Source organism: Lontra canadensis, unplaced genomic scaffold (genome assembly GCF_010015895.1).
Source record: "Lontra canadensis isolate GAN:19392208 unplaced genomic scaffold, GSC_riverotter_1.0 scaffold35, whole genome shotgun sequence".
In the NCBI taxonomy this organism is placed as follows: Eukaryota; Metazoa; Chordata; class Mammalia; order Carnivora; family Mustelidae; genus Lontra; species Lontra canadensis.
In genome coordinates, this window is record NW_022631029.1 from 8,374,038 (window position 1) to 8,398,900 (window position 24,863).

A 24,863-nucleotide genomic window follows, 5' to 3' on the forward strand; every position below is an offset into this window, starting at 1 on the left:
GCTATACCCACCCCAGCACAGTTGGCTCTGGATATCTGACTCCCCCTTTTCCTGATTCCTAGTGCTGGACTCCCTCCCCACTTGAGGCCGGGGTTCAATAAGCACCTGGTGGAGAGAAGGAACAGCAGGAGTGGGCAGCCACACCCAGTGTTGGGAGGATTCCAAGCCTCAGGCAATGTAAAAGGCACTCCCTTCTCTAACCAGAATTGGCCCGGAAATGAATAAATACCCATAAAAAAATCATGGCACAGTTCCTGTGTTTCACAGTCAACATGCCTAAAGATAGTCATGCACAGCAAAACTGAAATGAAACATTCTCTACTGGCGCTGAGACATAGTTTCTTGGACCCCCATCCTGCCTCAGAACATTCGGAGAGACTTCTTTGGGTTGGGAGAAGACTTCAGGGCCCTCCTTGATCACCCTAGCCACCTGTTTTAAGGTTTGGGGTACAGCAGTCAACAGTTGATCCTTTGCTGCCACCGTGTGGCCAAGATGTTGGCTGCCCCCAGGCCTGCATTCCTTCCTGGGCAACCCTGGTCCTTGACAGCAAGCATCCACAGTAGTGCCCCTTCCTCCTTCCTCAACTGCTCACTGTGCAGGATGGGGCAGGCAAACCATGCAGGGGAAGTCTGTGCTAGGTATGAGTGCTCCCCCAAGCTGAATTCATAAGGCCTGGCCCATATTTGGCTTAGGACCTGTCCAACTGCCCTGGCATCTGTGACCTAGAAGGAATGCCCTCTTTTCCCATTTTGGGCTCTCACACCCCTCTGAACACGACTCCCAAGAACTAGTGCTGGCCTTTTCCTCCAACCCAAAGAGATCATCTGAGTGTCAGCAGAGGAATCTTTCTAACCACGGTATGATCATATCATTCTGCAGCTTTAAAACACTCATGGCTCCCCATTGCCAGACTTTTGTCTGGAGTTCAAGAACCATAGGCCTTGAAAAGTCCTCCGACTTCATTGTCCACCAGTAATACCAGGTTCTTTACCAGGTCCTTCACTTTGCAATGCTGGTTCCTCCACTGGGAACACCTTCCCTGTGTGCCTGTTATCTCTTCCTTGATCCCCAGATAAACCCCACACTTCAGGGGCCTCCTGTAGTGTACACACACTTGTCTGTGACTATCCCTTCCCACACCCACCCAGAATAGGTGCTGAACTGCAGAGGAGCTGAAAGCCCTATGAGGATCACAGCAGCCAACAGGGGTACCTAGGGGTGGACCACTGACCAGAAGAACGCCAACAGCAGTCATGGCATCACCCTAGCCCCAGAGGCAGTGGTTTGGTGCACTGGCCAGGATCAAGGGGAGAAATAGAAGCAGGAACAGGCAGAAAAGAGACTCAGGGCACATGTGCAGGGTGAGCAGCACCACCAAACCTGTGGCTGTTCCCCAAGGACTCTGGGGTCAGGGCAGGTGGAGTGCCTCCTAGAATGGTCATATACCCATTCTAATATGACCCAGGATGGGGCGAAGGGCAGAGACTGCGCTGCCATTTCCTGGGACAGTTGAACCATTGCAGTGTACCCTTGGCCCATGCTATCCACACACATTTTTTTTCCCAGCATGTGTTGGTTTTAGCCCAGCTCTCAGAGACTGCATGAGGGGAATTCACTCTACTGTCTGAAGACCATATTTAGTGGACACTTTTCTCCCATAAACATTTTCTAGGTCTTTTGCTCCCCTAACCAATGAGATGGTTAAATTGTGGCAGAACTGGGAAAGTGCTCCCTGCCTCCCCCCGCCCCACTGTCGGCAGCAAGGTAGAAGCTTTCTGAGCTGTGCCTTGGGCTCTGCCCAGTGGTCCTGGGATACAGTGAACAGGGCTGGGCCTTCACTGCTGAGCTTCCAGGGATGTTCACAGTGACCCCCATGGGCTGGGTCATGCCAGAGTACAGGGTGGCTAAAGAGGACCCAGTGTGCCCACTGGCGTCTGCCCTTCCTAGGGCAGGGATCACCCCTGCCCCAGCGGGGTCTTCTCCAGCTCACTCCTGGAGCCATGTACTGGCTGGAAGTACAGATGCTGAGGTGGCTAGCCCTTCAAGCTGGGACAATTTCCCCAGAGGCCTAGAGCTACGGTGAGCCCGAACACTGGACCACCCCACCAAGGGCTCCCACCCATCCGTACTGCGGTTCAGACCCTCCCTAGTTGACCATCCGTTTCTTACTCAGTTCAGCTACTGCTGAACAACAGCAGCCTATTGAGCAGAGCCCCAGCTCCCAGGGCATAGGACTGGTCCTTTGGGGGCACACCGCTGGGGGGCCCCCCAGGAGCGAGAGGGGAGGCACCAAGGGCTCAACTGAATGTTGGGGTGGGACATGGGTGCAAGGCCAGTGAGGTGCTAGAGAACTCTTCATGTGTGGCAAGACTTCAGCTGAAGGCAAAGAGCCCCAGCCCCAGTTTCGACGCAGAAGGCCTGTGGCCTGATGCTGTGTAAGGGAGAGAGAAGAGGGACTCAAATGTGCAGGTGTCTCTGTGCATGGGGGAGCACGGGCAGGGGCTAGGGAGGATTCAGTATCTGTATGGGAGTGAGAGTGGGTGAGTGAAGGGACCAGTGACAAGGCCCAACGAGTGTCTTCCCCAAAGCACTTTAATGCACACACCAACCCACAGTCCCTGCCTGCTGCCTGGGCAAGAGAGGCTGACCCTGCATGGAGGCTCCCGTGGCTTCCGTGGCCCAGTGTGCCGAAGAGCACTGAACCTGCACGTGTCCCCATCAGTAGGTGAGGGGCGTGAGGATGAAGAGGCGGTCTTCTTCCTTGCGGATCCAGCGCATCAGCTTATGGATGGCACTGACGGCCGATGCCTTGGTGCCCAGGGGGCTGTAGCACATGTAGAGCTCAAAGGCACCTGTCACCTGGAGGAGGGGGCACAGGGTAATCATCGAGGTTAGGTAGCCCTCAGGCCCCCTACCCAGGATCCCTGATGAAGCCCAGCCCAGCCCAGGGCCACCTTACCCAGGCCAGGAGGTTCTCATTGGGGCCTGTGTAGTAGATGGTCTTGAGTGGGCGGGAGGCATTGTGGGCTCGGCTGTGCAGGTACTGGTAGAGGCCCAGCAGCCGCTCCTGTTCCTCTTCACTGGTGTACGGGGCCTCAATCTCAGGGCTGGAGACGGGGGAGTGGGTTCGCAAAGAAATCACTTCCAGTGCCTTCTCTGGAGACCCAGAAACAACTATTCCTAGCCAGGGGGACTCTGCCACGTGTCCTACCCTCCAAATGGTCTCCCAGGATAGGGCATTGTCTACCTATCACAGAAGACTCTCCACCCCAGTGCTGGGCCCACCCAGACTGGAGCCCTGCTCTTTCCCCTCCCCCAAGTTCATGACATCTTTAGTGACCTTCCTTTAGAGAAGCCAATCTGAGTTTGGGTGTCCAAGACAGAGGGACAGGTCTGAACTGGAGGAAAAGTGAGCTGGGAACCCAAAAAGGAATAATGGGAGAAGAGACGTTGCTACATCCAGCCCCAGCCCCTCCGTTGGAGGAGGAGTTTTGCGCATTCCGGATGGGACTAAAATGATCCCTAAGGCAGACTTGCTCCAGGGCAGGGGATCCAGGACACCTGGGTTCCAGCTTCCTTCCCTGGGTGTATTGGGCATTTCAGGGCTTTCTGGGTAACAAAGCGGAGAAAGGTATGCCCACTAGGAGCAGAGGGACAAGGAGGCTGGTTCCCTGATGTAAGAGGGAAGCAGACCCAACATATCAGTCCATTCCCAGAGGGGCTGTCAGCTTCAGGAGGGCATCAGGGCTCAGGACCAATTCTCCCCCAGCAACCCCACCCATCTCCCTCAAGCAATGTCCCCAGGCCCTCCCTCACCTGGTGAAGAGTCCTGAGCTCTTTGACTTATAGAGGAAGTGACGCAGGTCGGGGATGCCCACTTGAGCAACGCTGTAGTAGGGCGTGCGCAGGGCCTCCCGCAGCGCCAGGTGGGCTCCCCGCTTCCGCAGGCGCTCCTGAAAGCGGCGGCGGCAGTCAGAGACTGCAAAGAAGTCCTCCCGGTCGGTGGAGACGAGCAGCAGGCAGAGATCGGTGTCAGGCTCCAGGTAAGAGATGTGTGCGTGGAAGAAGCCGGCTGCATTAAACTTGGGCAGGCACACGGGCGTCCAGGCCTCGCCCTCCCGGAAGGACGAGGAGGAACTTATGAGGTTGAAGAGCAGGTGCAGGTCGATGGGGTGCAGGAACTGGTCCTTGCGGCGCACTAGCGCCACCAGCTGGTTGCGCGCCAGCAGGATGGAGAAAACGAGGCTGCGGGCGCGCGCCTGCTGCAGGCTGGCACTCACCGCATCGCGCACGGCCGCCGCCAGGGGCAGGCAGCGCGCCGCCCCCATGAGGAAGCTGGGGTCTCGCGCCATGAGCTGCAGCAGGTTGTCAGTGATGCGCTCCGAGCCCGACAGCAGGCGCCGCAGGTCGTAGTTCTGCTTCTGCTGGAAGATGTGGCTCAGTTGCGCGCCCGTAAGAAGGCTCAGGATCTGGTAGTAGATGTAGAGCAGCTCCTGCGCCAGTTCCTGCGCCGACTGCCGCGTGCGCGCCACGGCCACCAGCACCAGTGGGCTCCGGCGCACGAATACTACCTTGTAGCCATCTGAAGGTGGAGGGAGGGGGGGGGTCAGCTTCTCCGGGAAGCCTTCCTGGATTGGCCTTGCCCAGCTCCCTCGGAGCCCTGGCTTCCTACACAGCTTGTCGCCTTCTACGTCCTCCCCACCCTCCCTAAGAGCGCTGTGCATAGTCGGGACTTAAGAATGATGAAGGTAAAACCGGCAGCCCGAGGACCCCTTTCCCTGAGGACTCCAGGTCTGTCCCTGCCACTTGGTTCACAGACTGGCACCAGCCAAAATGCAGTGAGCACTTTGGAAAAACAGGCTTGTGTTAAATGGCAAGAGCTGGGTGCGGCTTAGGACCTGAGGCTTTTTGGTCACCTCCCCAGACTTCGGGTTCTCTCCAGGGGCAAAGCCCATGTCAGAGCCACCTTTGGTCCTCACAATAGCCCTATCAGGCAGTCAGCGTTGCTATCCGTGTTCAGGTGACAATATTGAAGCCCAGTGAGGCGGAGGGATGGCCCTTGGACCCCCTCACATAGTACATCCCAGCCCTCTCTAGTCCCTGGGGGTCTAAAACCTGCTATGAATTAACCCTGGTGGGGGGGAGCCCTCCCTGCCCCCCTTTCCAGGTGGCTCACCTGCGTGGATAGAACGAATGGCATTCTTGTCTGCCTCCAGGAAGGACACCAGGGCCACCATGACACCCATGGTGCTGGAAAGTGCCTCCTCTGACCCATAGCGGGAGTACACGGGCTTCCCCGCCTCGCTCAGCACAAAGACGTGCTTCTGGTGCAGTCGCCATGCCTCAGCGGCCTCCTCCTCATCCCCCTCGCCTGCGCCCTCCCTGGGGGGTTCTGGGGCTGGCCGCCCAACTGCCCCGGAAGACTCTGGCCAGTCCTCAGAGCTTCCTGGCAGCATCTCCTCCTGCAGGTCTCGGGCCACACCCGTCAGCTGGGTGCTCAGCTCACTGAAGTCCTGGCTGATCTGGCGCATGTCTGCAGGCAGTGGTGGGGGACCCCCAGCACCCTCCTTAGGGCTGTCCCCAGAAGCTGCCCCATCCTCCGACTCCGTCAGGTCCTCGTAGGAACGGGCATGGACGAACATGGCACCCTCCTGCCCGGCACCTGCCGGCCAAAAGCACTGGTGCTTAGAGCGGTAGCCGCTGGCAGACCACCTTCCCAGCGAGCGAGGTGCCCAGTATGGCACTCTAACCTTACTGCCTGTCCTGGCAAGACAAGCGGCTGTTCCCTGCTGCTACTGCCTGCTGTGAGTTACGCCTCCCTGCAACTGAGAGCCCACCAGTCTCCTCCCATCTCACTGGGAATAAGACCCCAACCCCTCCTGGCTGCGGGGGCGGCTGGTACGTGCCTGCTTCTGTCACTCTCACCTCCCGGTCCTTACCCATTCCACTCACACTGACTTTCATCCACCTACTCTCTGGACACCTTCAACAAGCCCCCGCCCACCTCAGGGCCTCTGCACCTGCTGTTCCCTCTGCCTGGAAGACACTCCCACCCCCTCATATGGCCGGCTCCTTGTCACACTTCAGCTCTCAGCGAACACCCTAGTTACCTCCTCACCCGAATTCCCATCCTCGGCATTCCAACACATCTCCCTCCTTGATTTCTCTTGTGCTACTTGTCAGTTGTTATACTTCTCCCAAGCTGCATTGGGGCTCCTCCTTAGGGGCAGGAACCTGGCTGTTCACTGCTCTACACCCAGCCCCTTGCCCTGGGCCTGGAACACCTCCTGCGTTCAGAGACTCTTTCCCTGTGAGAAGTCTCCCTGACCCTGCTCAGGCCACAGTTCCTAACCCACTCCAGTGCAATGGCCCTACTAGCCTGTGGCTCCCCTAAGGCAGGGACCAGGTCAGTCCCCCTTTACTGATTTTTTTTTTTTGACAGAATAATACAACAGATATATTTTGATTCTCTATGAGGATTTTGGTACTGTACTAGGTATTGGGGGGTACAACCGCTCTGTGCTCAAAGAGCTCACAATCTTGGGGACGAGAGACGTGCAATATGTACATAAACATATAAAATTACAAAATAATGAGTATCCTGTATAGAGCATGGTCAGAGCAGGCAGGCCTGACTCATGAGGAGGTGACATTTAAGCTGAGAGCTGAGGGAGAGAGAAGGAGCCAGGAAGGTACACTGTAGACCCAGGGAACAGGAGGAGGATCTGTGCTGGCAGCCAGACAGCACAGGGTGAGGAGCCCAGCATGATGTGGAGAGGAAGGCCAGACACAGCCGGACTGAGCCTGTTTCCCTACAGTATCCCTAGCACCTGACAAATAGCCCAGGAGTGACTGAACAAACACATGAATGAGTGGGAGTGAAAGCCTGGTTGGGAATCCCAGTGGCCCTGGAGGCTGCTCTGGAGGTCAGCTTCCTGGAGCTGCACACCCTGCCCATACCTGGCTCCATTCCCTGAGCCAGTCCTGGTGTGGGGCTCTCAGCTCTCTCCATATTCTGCCCATCAGAAGGAGCCAATGTGCCATCAGGGCATCCGCTGCTTCTCTTCCTCTGCATGTCAGCAGCCATCCCTTGGGCTCGCCTGTGGGGCAAACAAAGGTGTCATCAAGGGGAAGGGGGAAGGTGCTGTGGGCAGGGGTCACTGGCATAATTAATAGTGGTAAGTAGAGGAAAGCATCCCTCACTAGGACCCAACTAGCTCAAACCTCTCCGGAACGGGTTCTGAGTAGTCCCCTCTAGAAAATGAAGCTATGTTGTTCTTTTTCTAAATAGAAAAAGGAAGAATTCATTGTACCTACTCATTGTAGAAAACTTGGAAAATACAACAAGGTCTGAAGAAAGAAATGTCATCGTTCTCCCACCTTTCAGGATCTTTCACTGTTCGCATTCTGGTGTATTTCCTCCCAGTTTTTTTTAATGTACATAAAAGGAAAATATTTTTTTTTTATTTTTACAAACTGGTAACGGCAGCTAACATTTATTGAGTGCCAAAGCAGCATGCTGAGAAGGTCACTGGACAGTTATCCACACCTAATCACTCTGCCCTGGGGTAGGTGCTCCTGTCTCAAGCCAGCTATATAGTTCAAAGGACCGAGGCTGGGAGAGTTTAGATGCCTTGCCTGATGTCACAACAGGGAGGAAGCTGGGAGCTGGGAATTGAAACAATTCCCTATCCTGCTATCTTTCAGTGCACATCCTACCACGAACATTTCCCCATTCAAAACTAGATTGACCAATACTGCTTTCTGGATATTTCGGCCTTTGCAAAGAAAGAGCAAACAGGCTTGTCTTCGAGCTGGCTTTTTTCCTGAATACACTGTTGTACTTTCTGAATTTGGCACCGGGGCTTGCCTTACCAATTACAAATAACTAGAGACATGACGGTTCTCAGTGCCCGTCTGATGGCCAGGACAGACTCAGCTTGATCTCCCAGTTCTGCTAGCCTCCAGGCCGGGTGGAGGTGGCTAGGAGTGGATCGCAGGGATAATGAAGTTGGATGGCTCACTTGGAGTCACCCCGCGGGCCCCTGAATGGCAAGCTGAAGGGCCTTCACTTGGCAGGCAATATACATTCCCAGGGGAGGGGTTCTATCTGAGGCACACAGCCTTCCATTAAGAGAAATCTGGCTGGGTAATCTAGAAGGGCAGCAGAGACCAGTATGAGACCCATAGAGAGGTCATGCATCCCCCATCCCACCAGAGCTCTTACCAGGGAACTCCTGTATGTACACAAAGAACTGACTTTCAAGCTCCTTTTTTTGGGGGGGGGGTCATCTTTGTTGGAAGCAATGGAATCCTTTTTTCAAATGAGCCTTTTGTAGAAGTTCAATGTGCAAAACAGACAGGGCAGCCCAGTGGCCACTCCTGCACTGAACGCAGAGCACTGCAGAACAAGGGAAGGCTGGGCACCACCGCTGGCCCACAGCATCACCCCACACAGAGTTGGAGCAAAGAAACATCATTCGGGAGAACCACCTTTGGGGATTGTCTAAGCCACTAATTCTGTCTATCAGGACAATCAAGAGTGATGGTTCCCAGCATGAGTCAGAGCCCAGAGGGCCACCCTGGGCCACCTCGTCTGACAAAGGGCCAGAATAACTAAGAGGCTACTTGCCCTCAACAGCAACCTGTTCAGAAAGGTCTGCTCAGGGGCACCTGTGTGGCTCAGTGGGTTAAGGCCTCTGCCTTCAGCTCAGGTCATGATCCCAGGGTCCTGGGATCGAGCCCCGCATCAGGCTCTCTGCTCAGCGGGGAGCCTGCTTCCTCCTCCTCTCTCTCTCTATGCCTGCCTCTCTGCCTACTTGTGATCTCTGTCTGTCAAATACATAAATAAAATCTTAAAAAGAAAAGAAAGGTCTGCTCAGAGGCAGAGATGGAGAGCAACAGGAAAAATCCCAACCAGGCAAAAACAGCCACTGTAACATCGCAGAGCCCAGCTTAGTGTGGTTGCTACAGTAAGGAGGGCACGCCTAGGTCTCCTGCAAGAAGACAGAGGCCACGTGAGAAACTTGGAGACCATTCTTTCACAAGCTACCCTAAAAGCCACCGCTACATGAAGAGAGAGTGACCCCAGAGAGAGGCGTCTGTCCGAGTCCAGGCAGAGGGCAAGCTGCTACTGACAGTCCCAGGGTTGTGGCCAGGGCTTCTGGACCTGGCTCCCTGGGTGGAAACCTGGATTGCTGTGTACTTCCTTCCAAGGAGAAGATCCAGAACCATTGCTTTAAACTAGCACATTTCTGTGTCACTTTCCCACTCCACTAGACAATAAGTTCACACCCTCTCTCTTCTCAAACTTCCCTCACCTGCTTCTCCCACGCTCACTCAGCACTATCCGTGATACCGCTGAGGAAACAGAAGTCAGCAATAGAGAACGTCCAAGATTCCCACCACCACCTCACCTCACCTCACCTGCCAGATGCTGCCTTCCTCCTCCTCACTGAAGATGAGCTGTCCATGCCCCACCGGGGACAAACTCCCCCACTCCAGTTCCTCTCGCTGTGCAAACACAAGCACTTGGCTTCAGCTGCTGTCCCTCTCTCCCAGATCATTGGTTTTCCCTTCTCCCCTATCCATCGCCAACATGCTGACGCTTTGTCCACTTTCAAAACACCTTCCCTGGGGTTTGTTCACTCCATTATAATTCACTGAGCTGTACTTATGATTTGTGAACTTTATGTCTGCCTTATTTCAATTAAAAATTAAACTAAATCTCCCTGTAGGTTCCACCCCATTTATTTTTATTTTTATTTTTTTTGCTGCCCTTTATAAAACAAACCAACCTCAAAGTAGTAAATAGTACTTGGGGTTTAATTAGTCAGGTGGGCTAGGTTACACTGTGTAACCAATGAATGCCAAAATGGCAGAGGCTTTACACATTAAGGATTATTTATCGCTCACAAAAAAAATCTACCATGAGTGTGGTAGTAATGCAGCTCCCTTCCAAGCAGTGATTCAGGAATCCAAGTTACTTGTGTCTCATAGTTCTGCCATTGCAACACATCCCTTTCCCACATCACTGGGCAGTGGAAGATAGGGTTGGAAGGTCATGTATCAACACTTCAAAACCCAGATGAGGGGGCGCCTGGGTGGTTCAGTGGGTTAAAGCCTCTGCCTTCGGCTCAGGTCATGATCTGAGACTCCTGGGATCGAGCCCCACATCCGACTCTCTGCTCTGTGGGGAGCCTGCTTCCTCCTCTCTCTCTGCCTGCCTCTCTGCCTACTTGTAATCTCTGTCTGTCAAATAAATAAATAAAATCTTTGAAACAAAACAAAACCCAGATGAGCCAGAACTAGTCGTGTCGCCAGAGGGACTGGGAAATGTGGATTTCTGATAATCCACATAATGCCACAGCCTCTCCACTTCTCTCACTCACTCTTGAAGCCATTCCAACTAGACCTGTGCCTCCATTACTCTAGTAACACTGCTCCCATCAAGGTTACCAGTTGACCTCAGGATCATCTCACTTCACTCAGTAGCAGCAATGGATACTCTTGATCAGTTCCTCTCTTCTGAAACTTTTTTTTTTTTTTCTTCTTGGCTTCTGGTATACCACTCTCTTTCCTTGGTTCTCCTCCTACCTCATGGACCATTTCTTCTAAGTCCTTTTTGCAGTTCTTCTTACAGTTAGGGGACCCAGATTTCAGTCCTTAGATCCCTTCCCTGTCCTCATTCAATCTACTGGTGATCTTATTCAGTGTCATGGTTTTAAATTCCATTGATACATTGATGATTCCGGTTTTTATTTCCAGCACCAATCTCTCTTCCAACTTCTAGAGGCACACACATTTTTTTTTTAAAGGTTTCATCCATTTATTTGACAGAGAGAGAGATCACAAGTAGGCAGAGAGGCAGGCAGAGAGGAGGGGGAAGTAGGCTCCCCGCTGAGCAGAGAGCCTGATGCGGGGCTCAATCCCAGGACCCTGAAATCATGACCTGAGCTGAAGGCAGAGGCTTAATCCACTGAGCCACCCAGGCGCCCCGAGGCACACACATTTAACTGTCTACTTGATGTTTGCCCTTGGGTGTCTTATAGTATCTCAAAGTTCTATGTCCAAAACTGAGCTCCTGATCATCCTCTTTTTTTTTTTTTTAAGATTCTTATTAATTTATTTGACAGAGATCACAAGTAGGCAGAGAGGCAGGCAGAGAGAGAGAGAGGAGGAAGCAGTCTCCCAGCTGAGCAGAGAGCCTGATGTGGGGCTCGATCCCAGGACCCTGGGATCATGACTTGAGCCGAAGGCAGAGGCTTAACCCACTGAGCCACCCAGGTGCCCCCCTGGTCATCCTCTTAAGATCTTATTCCTTCCAGAGTTTTCTCCATCTCAGTGAAAGATGTCATCCTTTCCGTTATTCAGCAAAAGATCTTGGAGTCATCTCTTTTCCTCACACCTCATATACCAAACCATTAGCAAATCCTGTCACCTGCACTTTAGAATACAGGTGCACCCAGCAAAATGTCTCTCTCGTTACTATTTTCCCCATAGAATTCCTTTTAGTTTTTAATACCCAACTGTGGTAGCCAGCCCTCATGATGGCCCCCAGTGATCCTCAACTCCTGCTACTCATGCCTTTGTGTACTCTCCTCCCACACCGAGCAGGACTGATCTATGGAACCAATAGGATAATATGGAAATGACGACATGTGATTTCTGAGGCTAGGTCATAAAGGATATTATGGCTGCTGCCTTTCTGTCTTGGCTCACTCTCTTCAGGTGAAGTCACTAGCCATGTTGCAAGGACACTTGAGCAGCCCTACAAAGAGAAACTCACGGCAAGAAACTGAAACCTGCAAACAGCCAGGATCAAATGTGCCAGTCACGTGAGTGAACAATCCTGGAAGCAAATCATCTAGCCCCAGTGAGGCCTTCAGATGATTGCAACGTCATGAGAGAACCAGAGCCCGAACCATTGAGCTAAGCTGCACCCAAATTCCTCTCAAATCCCCTCAGCAATTGCATGAGATAATAAATATGTATTGTTGCATTAAGCTGCTAAGTTTTGGGGTAATTTGTTATACAGAAAAAGATAACTAATACAATAAACCTGTATTGATTCAGCTTATGTTTATACAAAAAAAAAAGCATTTTTACATCATCAGAACTTGATCCATATTTAATCAAAGTAATATGCATCTAAAGCCTCAAATTATATTCCAAATCAGATAGGAAGTCACTGAGTGGCAACAAAAGGGGCTAACTTGCATAGTGGCTGTTGCAGGAACTGAAAGAGCCCGTGATACTGCATCAAAGCAGCAGACACTGGTGATCAGGAGGAAATGCTTTAAGCGTTTCATATCCTAACACTATACCTTACTAGGCATATATTAGGTATATATTTTTCCTTTGATTTAGTACCATTTTAGAAAATTAGGGATTTATGTGCTATGGTAAGTGCTGTGATCCACAGACCTGTACCCCTGGGGCTATTAATACATTATATGCTAATAAAAAATAAAAAATTAAAACAAAAGAAAATTAGGAATTTGGGTTTGATGAGGGAAGCATTATACTTTTCCCCATTTAAAATAATGGGAGGGGCGCCTGGGTGGCTCAGTGGGTTAAGCTGCTGCCTTCGGCTCAGGTCATGATCTCGGAGTCCTGGGATCGAGCCCCGCATCGGGCTCTCTGCTCAGCAGGGAGCCTGCTTCCTCCTCTCTCTCTGCCTGCCTCTCTGCCTGCTTGTGATCTCTCTGTCAAATAAATAAATAAAATCTTTAAAAAAAAAAATAAAATAAAATAAAAAATAAAATAATGGGAAACAGACACTAAGTTAGTGATTCCAGATATAATGTCCAACTTTCGTAGATTACTGATGCTAAATGGGAAATGCCCGTATCCCGAATCTGACCACTGCTCATCACTGCCACCACTACCACACTGGTCCAGGCTATCATTCTCTCTCCAGGAGTGTCGTACCTGTCTTTTAACCAGTCTCCCCACTTCTGCCTTTGTCCCTGCACAGTCTGGCCCTTGTACAGCACTCAGAGTGATCCTCTTGAAATCAAAAGAAGTCAGGTCATGTAATTCCCCTGCTCACAAAGCCGGTTTCCTCACAGTGGTGCACAAGGCCCCACTCTATCTACCCTCCCATTACTTCTTTAACTTCATCTCCTATCCCTTCCCCCACTCGCTCTACTTCAGCCCAGCCACTAATCTCATGGATTTCCTTCAGGATAATGTAAATGTAAATCCTGAGCACTTCTTCACTTCAGAACTTTGCCCTTGTTGAGCTTTCTGCTTGGACCACATCTCCCTGCCTCTGGCCCCCACCTTACCTATTCCCCTGCTTGGGCTAGATATTGACATGACCCACTCTCTCACTTCCTTCAGGTTGTTTTCAAGTGTCACCTTCCAGAGAGGCCTTCCTCCTGCAATAGCCCTGATTCTCACCCCTCTTGCCCTGTTTCATTCTTCTACATTGAAGGTCACCCTGTGACCTGCCACAAAGTTCAGTATGTTAGCTCCATGCACAGAAGGAGTTTAATCAACATTTTCCAGATAAATAACTTCGGGAGGGAAAAGGTGAAAGATCCTCAAAGAAACACTCGGTTATAATGCAGTCTCTAGAGACCCCTGCCTGCGGAGAACACTTGTGTTAGGTAGTACTCAAGTGCTCAAAAACAATGTTCCTGGGGGTACCAGGGTGGCTCAGTGGGTTAAGGCCTCTGCCTTTGGCTCAGGTCATGATCCCACGGTCCTGGGATCAAGCCCCGCCTCGGGAATCTCTGCTCAGTGGGGAGCCTGCTTCCTCCTCTCTCTCTCTGCCTGCCTTTCTGCCTACTTGTGATCTGTCAAATAAATAAATAAAAATATTTAAAAAAAAAAAAGAACAATGTTCCTGGATAAACCTGGTTTGGTTTTATAAGTCCTTAGTTTTCTTATCTATAAAATGGAGATAACGATAGTACTGATTCACTGGGTCGTGGGAGGATTAAATGAGATAATCCATGTAATTTGGTTACCTGGCACAGACTAGGCACTTGTACACTCACACCATGATTATTTTTACTCAGCATTCAGACCATATGTAGCTGCACTTACACACAGATCCAGTGGTTTCTGCTCCATAAATCAGTCCTTTGAGAGCTGGCTCACCCTGAGCCAGGACCTGAGTGAACTGGCCTGGGAAAACATGATTCTGACCTCATGAAGCCAGGTAGGCTCTGGCCTGAAGTGAGCCCCTGTGACGTCCAGCCAAAAAGATGCCTGTGTACCTAGGACTGGGAGTTCCTCCAGGCTTACTGACTCTTTATTGGGACTGACATTGTAGGAACAGACCATTGGTTTTCGGCTGCTCCTGGGAGACTCTCCCAAATTGAACTCTTTGGTTTGCCACATGCCCCTGCTCTGTGCCTTGCACCTTTGGGTCAAAGACCCAAACAAGGTCTACAGCAACTTACCCAATGCCCTGGGGGCCCACTACCCACCGATCCCTTGAGGGCTTCAGGTGACTGAGCCCTATATGACTGACTAGTACCTAGCATGGTACATGCATGGAGTGAGGACAGGGTCAGCTGGCTGGGGCTAGCAGTGGCTTTCCTTTACAATAGTTCCCCTGCTACCTGAAATCATGTAGCACCTCCGCATCTCCAAGGCCAGTCTGGGGGGGGGGGGGGGATCCAGCCAGAAGTCTTGATGAAGCAAACAGTTCTCTGGACACTTACTCTGGAAACTAGGCAGGGAGGGTGAGTGACTCACAGCAAACTCCACCCCAGGTCCCACTGGAGCCATGACCTGCATGACTGAAGCTCCTGGGAGGCTGGGCCTGAAGCCGTTAAACAAGAGAGGTCTTTTGGAACCAGTCCCATATGTATCCTTGGGGCACCTTCTCAGGCAGCCTCTCTAGAAGTCCCCAGAGCATGCTACTTTCCCTAGAAGTGCTCTGCTGTGCCTACAAGCAAAGTCATCAAACAGGCCAGCTGCATCAGCCCTTCTGGCATGCTCACCCTGGAGCAGGTGGAGCCTTTGAGAGCCCCTCCCTACTCACTGCCTACCACTGTTGCTCCCTCTTCCTGCTTAGTGTTCTGTTCTCCTTGACCACTTTGGAAGTGGACTCCAGATGGGAGGGTGGTGCCAGGATGCATGGATGCATGGCAGCCGGGGCCCTGGTGAGGCTGTGCGGTAGCTGTTTCAGCAGGATGCCTACTCCATGCTGAGAGCATGGCCTGGTACTTGTCACTGCTGGTGGCCACTCCCCTCTCTGACAAAGGCTGCCGCTCACCCTCCCCCAGCAAACTGGAACCCAGAAAGGGTTGCTGTCCCAGCACAAGGGGCAGATGTGTTATCTGAGCCAGGGCACCCTTGAGGGCAAAGTTCAAAGCCTCAGGACACTTCCAGGAGCTTCCCCGCTCACCCCAGTCACCTCTACCGATCTTCGAGAGGACTTTACGGGGTGGGGGTGAGGAGATGCGAGTGCCTTGGGGGTGGGTCCCATGGGTCCCACCCGGCTAGTGGTCCCTACAGGACTTTGCCCTCCCAGCCAAAGGAAGGATTCTGGTCCTCGCCTTTTGTATTCTCCACCTGGGGGCCAACCCGCTAAGGCACCCCAAAGAGACCAAGACCTCCTACCGCAAATGGCAGCATAGGCAGCAGGGGCGCCCTCTCTTCAAGCCCCTCGCTCCAAGGATGACAGGTCTCCAGTCTCTCAGTACCCCCAGGCCACGTGGGTTGGCAGTCGTACTCACCTGTTTCTCCGGGGGGCCCTGGACGCACAGAGATTGCGGGTCACTGCACTCTGCCGGACCCCCGGGAGAGCACGGGTGCCCGGCCGGACCTGGATTGAGGGCGCAGGTTCGCGGGGCCACGGCCCCCTACAGACGCAGACATGGCCACTGCGCGGGCCACCGCCCCCTCCCACCGCCCCTCGCCCGGCCGCCGGCCCAGGAAGACAGCCCTTGCCGGCCTCTCGTGGCGGAGGCCAGGCTCCAGCCGCTCGACCCAGCCCTGCCCGCCCCGTGGTGCATTGTGGGAAATGTAGTCCGCAGCTCGCGGCCGCCTGCGGCACTCTGGGGAGGGGCGGGGCGCGCAACCCTGGCAAAGTCGGGGGGGCGGGGCCTGACCTGGGTCAGGATTGGCCTCGTCCGTCACGGTCCTCTCCTGCGCTTTGGTCTGGCCCAAGGGCCTCCCCGGAACCCAAAGGGCAGTGTGGGCCGGAGGCCCAGACACCCGGGCCCCTCGCCCAGACTCCCAGGCTCCTCCGCCCGGGCAAACTAGAGGATTATTTTAAGGGGGAGCAAGAGACGTTGGGGTTGTTTCCTTGATTGACTGTGGAAGAGCACTACAAGTTTAGGGGCTGGATTAACGTCAATAGTGGATCCACTATACGGGTTGTAAAGGATGTAGGCACACCAATTGTTGCTAAAGACATCCTCTTAGCCACTTTTTTTTTTTTTTAGATTTTTAAAATTTATTTATTTGACAGAGAGAGAGAGAGATCGATCACAAATAGGCAGAGAGAGAAGCAGGCTCTCTGCTCAGCAAAGAGCCGGATGGGGGCTCGATCCCAGGACCCTGAGGTCATGACCTGACCGGAAGGCAGACACTTAACCCACTGAGTCACCCAGGTGCCTTAGCCACGTTTTATTTCATTTTTTTTTAAAGATTTTATTTATTCATTTGACAGACAGAGATCACAAGTAGGCAGAAAGGCGGGCAGAGAGAGAGAGAGGAGGAAGCAGGCTCCCTGCTGAGCAGAGAGCCCAACACAGGGCTGGATCCCAGGAACTTGGGATCATGAGCCGAATGCAGAGGCTTTAACCCACTGAGCCACCCAGGCGCCCCCTTAGCCATATTGTAATGTATCAGTATGAGGTTCTAAAACAGTTCTCAGCTTTGACTGCACATAGAATGACCTGAGGAAATTTTAAAACTCACTAATGCCTAGAGATTTTGATCACTTCTAGAGATTTTGATTTAATTGAACCAGGATGAGACTCAGGCATTGGTATCTAAAAGCTTCCCAGGTGATGTGCCAGGGCAAGGAATAATTGTTATGGGCATTTGTAATTTCCTAGACACAAAACAATACAGACAACAGGAAAACACAAAGCTTTCCCAATCTTATTTTTTGAAGTACAGTTTAAAGAAGTAAAATTAGAGATTAACAAAAATACTGCTCATGCTTTCTCTGAAGCAATGAAATCACTTTATAGCCTTCTGGTTAATTCCCTCAACAATTCTAGGATGAAAGAAAAAGCCTGAAATCACTCCTTTAATTCTCCCTGCTCCTTCAAGCACCTCAGGGCAGTGCCCTGTCTCCATCTCAGCCCTACACTGGAATTGGGAAAGCTCTGTCCCTAGCTTCTCTCACGGTCTCAGATTGCTGCCACTTGTAGCCTACCTCCATGATGCCAATTTGTGACTGAAATGATGACAAAACTGTGGCCTTTTACTGGAGATGACTTTGCACAGGGCTGAGACCCTTGCACAAAATTTTTTTAAAAGACCTATTTATTTGAGGGTCCCTAGATAGCACAGTCAGTTAAGGATCTAGCTTCGGCTCAGGTCATGATCCCAGGGTCCTGGGATAGAGTCCTGTATCAGGCTCCCTGTCTGCTTCTCCCTCTATCTCTGCCCCTCCCCACTGCTCATGTGCTCTCTCTCTCTGTCAAGTAAATAAATAAAATCTTTTTTAAAAAATCTATTGGGGCGCCTGGGTGGCTCAGTGGGTTAAGCCTCTGCCTTTGTCTCAGGTCTCGGGGTCCTGGGATTGAGCCCCGCATCGGGCTCTCTGCTCGGTGGGAAACCTGCTTCCCCCTCTCTCTCTGCCTGCCTCTCTGCCTACTTGTGATCTCTCTCTCTGTCAGATAAGTAGATAAAATCTTTTTAAAAAATCTATTTGTTTGAGGGGGGAGAGGCACAAAGGGAGAGGGAATCTTAGTGGAGCCTGACATGGGGCTTGATCTCAGGACCCTAAGATCAGAACCTGAGCTGAAACCAAGAGTCAGAGGCCCAACCAACTGTCCCACCCAGGTGCCCCCCTTGCATGTAATTTAAGGGAAGCTTTCTCCTCCCTTTTAGGTAAGAACCTGTGAGAAAAAGTCTAATTCCTTCACTATCTATTTCCCTGGAAAGGAGTGGGGGGAGGAAAGCCAGAACTTCACAGGTCATTCAATATTTTCTCTCCTTACTAGTTCAGGAATCCAGGCTCCATTGCTTGGAGTAAATATCATATATAACGTTTAGCTTTCATAGATCCCATCACATTACACTATAAGAGTTTAAACCAGCAGGTGCCTGGCTCGCTCAGTAGGTAGAGCATGGGTCTCTTATTTTTTTGGCAAGATTTTATTTATTTATTTGACAGAGAGAGAGGGAGGGAGAGAGAGCAAGCACAAGCAGGGGGAGTGGCAGAGGGAGAGGGAGAAGGCTCCTCACTGAGTAAGGAGCCCAATGCAGGCTGGATCCCAGGATCCTGGAATCATGACCTGACCTGCAGGCAGACTCTTAACCATTTGAACCACCCAACTGCCCTGAGCATAGGGCCCTTGGTCCTAGGGTTGTTTGAGCCCCACATTGGGTGAAGAGATTACTTAAGAATAAACTCCTTTAAAAAAAAAAGTTTAAGCCAAGAAGATCTCATATTCTCTGATTGGTACAGAAATATCCTGGCTATATTCCATTAACCAGAAGTTGCACCCCATAGAATTGATCTCAATAGAAGACTAATTTAAAGTTTCCTAACATACTAACCAGTCTCCTCAACAGTGTTTATGCTGACCTTAGGGTTTCTTGTAGAGTCTCACTCTTGATTTAAGCATATCAGCTCCACCAGACAGCACCCTGTCATTTGGAAGTATAGCTGGCCCTTGAATGAGAGGTGTTTTGTTATATGCAAATCCACTCATATGCAGACTTCTTTCAATAAGTATATTGGAAGATGTTGGGGGGATTTGTAACAATTTGTAATATCTTTTTTTTTTTTTAAGATTTTGTGTATTTAGGGGCACCTGGATGACTCAGTCCATTAGGCATCTGCCTTTGGTTCAGGTCATGATCACAGGGTTCCTGGATGGAGCCTTGAGTCAGCTCCCTGTTTAGCGGGGAGTCTGCTTCTCCCTCTCCCTCTGGCTCTCCCCCCGCTCATGCTCTCTTTCTCTTTCTTTCTGTCAAATAAATAAATGAAATCTTTAAAAAATATTTACTTATTTATTAGAGAGAGAGAGAAAATGAGCACACGTGGGCAGAGGGGCAGAGGGAGAGGGAGAAGCAGACTTCCTCCTGAGGGCAGAGCCAGAGGCTGGGCTCAATCCCAGGACCCTCAGATCATGACCTGAGCCGAAGGTGGACACTTAACTGTCTAAGCCACTCAGGCACCCTGGATTTGCAACAATTTGGAAAAACTTGCTGATGAATCACATAACATAACCTAGAAATATTAGAAAAAAAGGTAAGAAAAAGTTAGGTAAATAAATGCATAAAAAATATATCAATCCATCCTATTTACTACCATAATATATACACGAATCTATTATAAAAAGCCCAAATTTATTAGACTCCCCCACCCAAATATTTGTAGACTGTACATGGTGCCATTTGCAGTGGAAATATAAACAGATGTAAAGATGCTGTATTAAATCATAACTGCATAAAATTAAATATAGAACATACTGTACTGTAATAATAAAATAGCCACCTCCTTTTGCTTTTGTGATGAGCTCAAGTGTTGCTAGGATCCACTAATCATCTCCTTGTGAGCAGTTAGTGTCTCTAGTAAATTGTTTATCACAAGTAGAAGTGACCTCATGGTTCTCACTGTTAGGTAGTTAAGTTTTGGAGAAGTCAGAAATTTTACAGATTTTCAACTCTACACGGGGGAAGGCAGTTGGTGCCCCTAACCCCTAGGTTGTTCAGGGACAGCTGTACTGCATCTACTTAGTCAAGTAAGTGGCTACATGCCCATGGGCTTCTGGCTAAGACCTGAGCCTGACACTCTTACAGGGCAAACCACTGTGGCTACTTAGTAAAACATTTGAAGGCTGTTATGCCAACAGTTTTAATGAGTTTTAATCCACTCATTAACTTATATTTGACTAGTGGGACAACCTTTCCTATATGTCACTTTTTGCCAATAGAAATTACCGAGAAATAGAAGCGCCTGGATGGCTCAGTTGCTTGGGCGATCAATGATTGTTGATTTCAGCTCAGGTCTTGATTTCAGGTTTTCGATTTAGAGCCCCATGTTGGGCTCCAGGCTGGGTGTGGAGCCTACTTAGCAAATAAAGAAATAAGAAATGACTAAAAAATAAATCTTAGACTTTTGGAATAATAATAAATGCCAGTCCCAGGATGACTCTGCTGTCTTGTACTATGCTGCTTCAAATCTTGGTCATTGCCACAAACAATACAATCAACACCCTACACCTTCTGTCACCCTCCAGGTCAGGGGCTCCTCTAAATCTTTGCTTTCTGGGCACCTGGGTGGCTCAGTTGGTTAAGCGACTGCCTTTGGCTCAGTCCTGATCCTGGAGTCCCGGGATCGAGTCCCGATTGGGCTCCCTGCTTGGCAGGGAGTCTGCTTCTCCCTCTGACCCTCCCCCTTCTCATGCTCTCTCATACTCTCTCTCATTCTCAAATAAAGAAATAAAATATTTAAAGTATTCTCTGCTTTCTGTTTTGTCTGGGCTGGTGCTTTTCTTTCTTTTTTTTTTTTAAGATTTTATTTATTTCACAGAGAGAGATCACAAGTAGATGGAGAGGCAGGCAGAGAGAGAGAGAGGGAAGCAGGCTCCTTGCCGACCAGAGAGCCCGATGCGGGTTTCGATCCCAGGACCCTGAGATCATGACCTGAGCTGAAGACAGTGGCTTAACCCACTGAGCCACCCAGGCGCCCCTGGGCTGGTGCTTTTCATGGACCCAGCATATCATCTTCCCAACAGTGGTAGTGAGGACTAGCGGGGACTGGAACTATCATAAAATAAGATCTCTTGTTCTTTCCCAGATTTATTTTCTTTCATAGCTTTAGTGGGCATTTCAGAACCTGAGGTGCTGTGAGGAGGGGGTCATGGCTAAGGTGAAAATGCCTAATCACGCCCTGAGGCTGGGATCTGCTCCCCACTCTGTTGCTACCTTTTGTGTGTGACTAGGGGAAAAGCCTCTCATGTCCCTTTCAGCCCCTTCAGCCATTTCCCCCTCCTACAAATACAAGATACCTGGTAGGAAATATTTTTTAAAGATGTTATTTATTTATTTGACACAGAGAGAGAAATATCACAAGTAGGCTGAGAGGCAGGCAGACAGAGAGGGAGAATCAGAATCCCCGCTGAGCAGAGAGCCCGATGCAGGGCTCAATCCCAGGACCCTGAGATCATGACCCGAGCCGAAGGCAGAGGCTTAAGCCACTGAGCCACCCAGGCACCCTAGGAAATATTTTGAGCTAATAAGAAGAACACTCAATCCTTCCCTGGAAAATCCGAAGTTTTCCTTCCTGCCTTTCTTACTTGGCAGCTCCTGATAAGGCAGCTGGGTTTTCTGCTCTGCTGGGAAATCTCATCTATGGTCTTGTATCACCTGTGTCTCTCCTGGTTCCTGCCTCTCATTTTAACATTTCATCAAATCCTACTTTTCATGCTGGAGAGCCATGGCCCCAAATGAGACCAAGGCAACAAGGAGCAACAAACAGGACATGGTCTTTCTCTTTGCTGAGTCCTCCCCTGTAAGGATTTAGGGGCTGAAAATGGATACATCTCCCCGACTAGACCTTGTAAATCCCATTCCAGGTGAAGGTGTTGCTCAGATCATCTCTTCTAAATAGCTCATTTTTCCTGCTCTTAGGCAGTACAAACAAACTTACAAGGACTATGGGTACTTGTAAGTTAAGAAAGAAAAGAAAGGAAATTCCTTATGCTTCTTCTGAAAACCTTCAATAATAACCTTAAGGAAAAGGGGAAAGTAGTCAGGGACATAAACCTTGGACTAGGACTGACCTGGGTTGGAATCCCCCACCTTATACTTTCCAGCTGTGGCAATAACTTAATTTTTCTGGTCTTTGGTTTCCTTAACTATAAAAGGGGTTTCCTCATATGATTATTATAAAAATTAAATGAGATAAGGAAGTGACAGCACAATGCCAGCCATATAGTTTGATAAAGAGCAGCAATTATCATTACCCAAGGAGACTGGGTGTAAGGCAAGAATAATTAGTTCCTTAATACCATTTATCTCTTCAGAGGACGAAGTACTATCTGGTATGGGAGAGATCCACGAACAATGGTTCAGTTTGGGAAGCAAAGTCAAAGTACCCACAGTTCCGTGTAGCTAGCTGTTCCTTCTCTTCCTCGAAACTTCTTAGTGCTGGTGTGCCCCCTGGTTCAGGGCTGGAACTCTGCTCTCCTGTTTACACTCACTCCCTTATTTCCTTGGTCACCCCTTGGTTACCTCATCCAAGTCCATGGCTTCAGATACTGGACCAGCAATATGCTTGTACTTCCCAGATTTGCATCTCTAACACTAACCTTTTACCCTGAATTCCGGACTGATGTATCCAACTACCAATTCCATGTCTCACTTGAATACTAGGCACCAAAAATTCAACCTACCACAAACTGAGCTCCTGTTTTTCCTACCAAAACTGCTTTGCCCACATTCTTCCCTCTCTGCCCTCATCCCAGCCTCCCGTTTCTACTGTTACCACACAGGTACAATACCATCCTTCTGTGGTTGCATTATTGCAACAGACTCCTAATTGGCTGCATGGCTTCTGCCCTTCCTACCTCTAGCCTATTTCCACACAGCAGCCAGAGGGATGGTATAACATGGACCTGAAATTATGGTATTATTCTATTTAGAGCCCTCCAATGACTTTCCATCTTCCTTTTTACAGAAACCAAACTCATTTTAGCAGAGATTGTATATCTTGTTTAGTTTTTTGTCTTCCTCCAAAAACTACCCCATACCCATATCCAGCAGGGCAGCAAATTTTATCAGCTTTGTTTGTTCCTGTATCCCCAGCACCTGATACAGTGCCTGGCACACACAGGCCCTTCATACAGTTTTCGAATGAAGACAAGATGTCTGAAAAGTGGGAAGATAATTTTAAAGACTACTTAACCCATATACCTCCTTTCTCTGCAGATAAGGATTGCTTTACTTTAGAATGCTTTATAGGCTTTTCTTGCAGCAGATTCCTTTGATCCCATGATGTTGAATTTAGGCTACAAAATCAGGTTACCTTTCTGGTAGAAACACCAGGTGGCCGGAACCAGCAAGCATATTAACAGCGTAGATAACCCATCTGGAAACTTGGACCTTGCCATTTGAAGATTAACTTAAGGAGATTCTGGAAGTGAGCTGTAAACTGAAAGCGTTTCTGCTAGACTGGGAGATTTGCAGATAGCCTTCCAGTTCTGAGACCTCGTGGGTAACCCTTGGCCAGATTTATTGCTTGAGATCTAGCAAGGCCCTGTGGAAGGTGGGTGAATTTTCCCTCATAGGTAGGACCACTGAACCTTTAACATAGGCAGTATTTGCTTGATATTCTTGAGCGGGGGATGCCTAACTTGGAAACCCCCTCAGAATGAAAAGGGGACGAACCTCTCTGATTACTTCTTCCCTAATTCAAAAGCTTCTCTCGCACCTATCCTCGGGTCTTGGGCAAAAGGGGCTAAGCTCCTGGACTGAAGGGGTCAAGAGTCAGGCGCTGGTGTGGTCCGACAACCATTTCTCCGGAAGGCTTAGGCCGGAGAAGTCTCCCTTCCATTGCCTTCACAATGACGGGAAAGAAGCCGTCCTCGAACTAGGCCGACCAAGGCTTGATATGCGCTCCGGGTGGAGAGCAAAACTCGGAGAGTCCAAGCCAACGGCAGACAGACGGCAAAACTTGTTCAACTCCGAAGGGCACAGGAAGGCAAATCAGGGTCTAAACCACAACCCCCAGCAGGCCCCGCGGACCTGGAGAAGCATGCCCTCCCATTGGACGCCGCCGAGCAGCGTGCCCTCACGCCTCGCCCCCGTAGGCAGCCCCGCCCCAACACGCGCGAGGCACGGCGGGAGTGGAGTCGGCGCGACCTGCCGCTGTACTCTATCTCCCGGCGGGCCGAGCGCTGAAGGCGGCGGCGCGGTGCCTTTGTGGAGGCAGCGGCCCGGCGCGGAGGAAGTTCCGGTCTCCGCGACGCTGGGTCGGTGGCGGCGGCTGAGGATTAGGAGGAGCGGGCCGCGGAGGCCGCGCTGCCTCGGTAAGGGCCTGGGGCAGTAGAGAGGGCGTGCCGGAGCCTGCGGGGAAAGAACCGGCTTGCCAGGCCGCTATAGAAGTCGCGGGTCCGCGAGGCCTGGAAGCTGCGGCTTCGGTGTCGCGGGACGACCGCGGCCTCGCTCGGGAAGAAGAGAGCCAAGTGGCGGTGTGGTGAGGCAGGCGCCGCCCTCGGGAGGAACGCCCCGGAATGGTCGCGGACCCGGGGCGGGGCCCGGTGCGGTGGTAGAATTACCGGTCCAGCCTCGGAGCTGTCGGCTGCGGGGTAGGGGGTTGGCGCGTGGTTACGGTTTGGTGTTTCTGGTTTGCGGGGCCGCAGGTCGGCCCTTTCTTCCTTTTTTCCTGCTTTTGCAGGAATGTGATCCAGTTCTGAGGCATCGCTCGAGAGCGAGGCCTTCTTGTGCCTAGCACGTAGCCTCGTCCTTAGACCTGGCTAGACACGAGTGAGCTCGGCCGGACCACAGGGTGCGAGAGCTCGGAGCCCGGCACGCGGGGCTATAGAACCTGGAGGCGAGGGGAGTGGTCTGGTGGGTTCTGCGCCCGTTGGGAGAATGTGAGAGGAGGGATGTTTTTTTCGTATTTACTCTTCAGATTCCTTTTGGCGTTGTAAATCTGTTTTTTTCTCCTAACTTTAGTATTGATGTGCTGCTGGATTCAACC

The 24,863-nt window shown here is 50.8% G+C and overlaps 2 protein-coding genes across 3 annotated transcripts in view; one reads left to right on the forward strand and one right to left on the reverse strand.

Moving 5' to 3' along the window:
* Window positions 1-2,572: 2,572 nt before the first annotated feature.
* On the reverse strand, window positions 2,573-15,964 carry MON1A (MON1 homolog A, secretory trafficking associated). The gene is made up of 6 exons (XM_032868093.1): window positions 15,703-15,964; window positions 6,962-7,101; window positions 5,178-5,663; window positions 3,818-4,583; window positions 2,961-3,108; window positions 2,573-2,860 (listed from the first exon to the last, which is right to left on the reverse strand). The coding sequence occupies exons 2-6, from the start codon at window positions 7,086-7,088 to the stop codon at window positions 2,720-2,722; spliced, it is 1,668 nt and encodes a 555-aa protein (XP_032723984.1). The 5' UTR covers window positions 7,089-7,101; window positions 15,703-15,964; the 3' UTR covers window positions 2,573-2,719.
* An 8,061-nt stretch (window positions 15,965-24,025) lies between these two features.
* The window catches only part of RBM6 (RNA binding motif protein 6), a 104,591-nt gene continuing 103,753 nt past the window's right edge, over window positions 24,026-24,863 (forward strand). Inside the window, exon 1 of one of the 2 annotated variants that reach the window (XM_032868095.1) lies at window positions 24,026-24,189. The gene's annotated coding sequence lies outside the window, so the exon portion shown is untranslated. The remainder of the gene's footprint in view (window positions 24,190-24,863) is intronic. The other variant, XM_032868094.1, reaches the window with a different exon arrangement.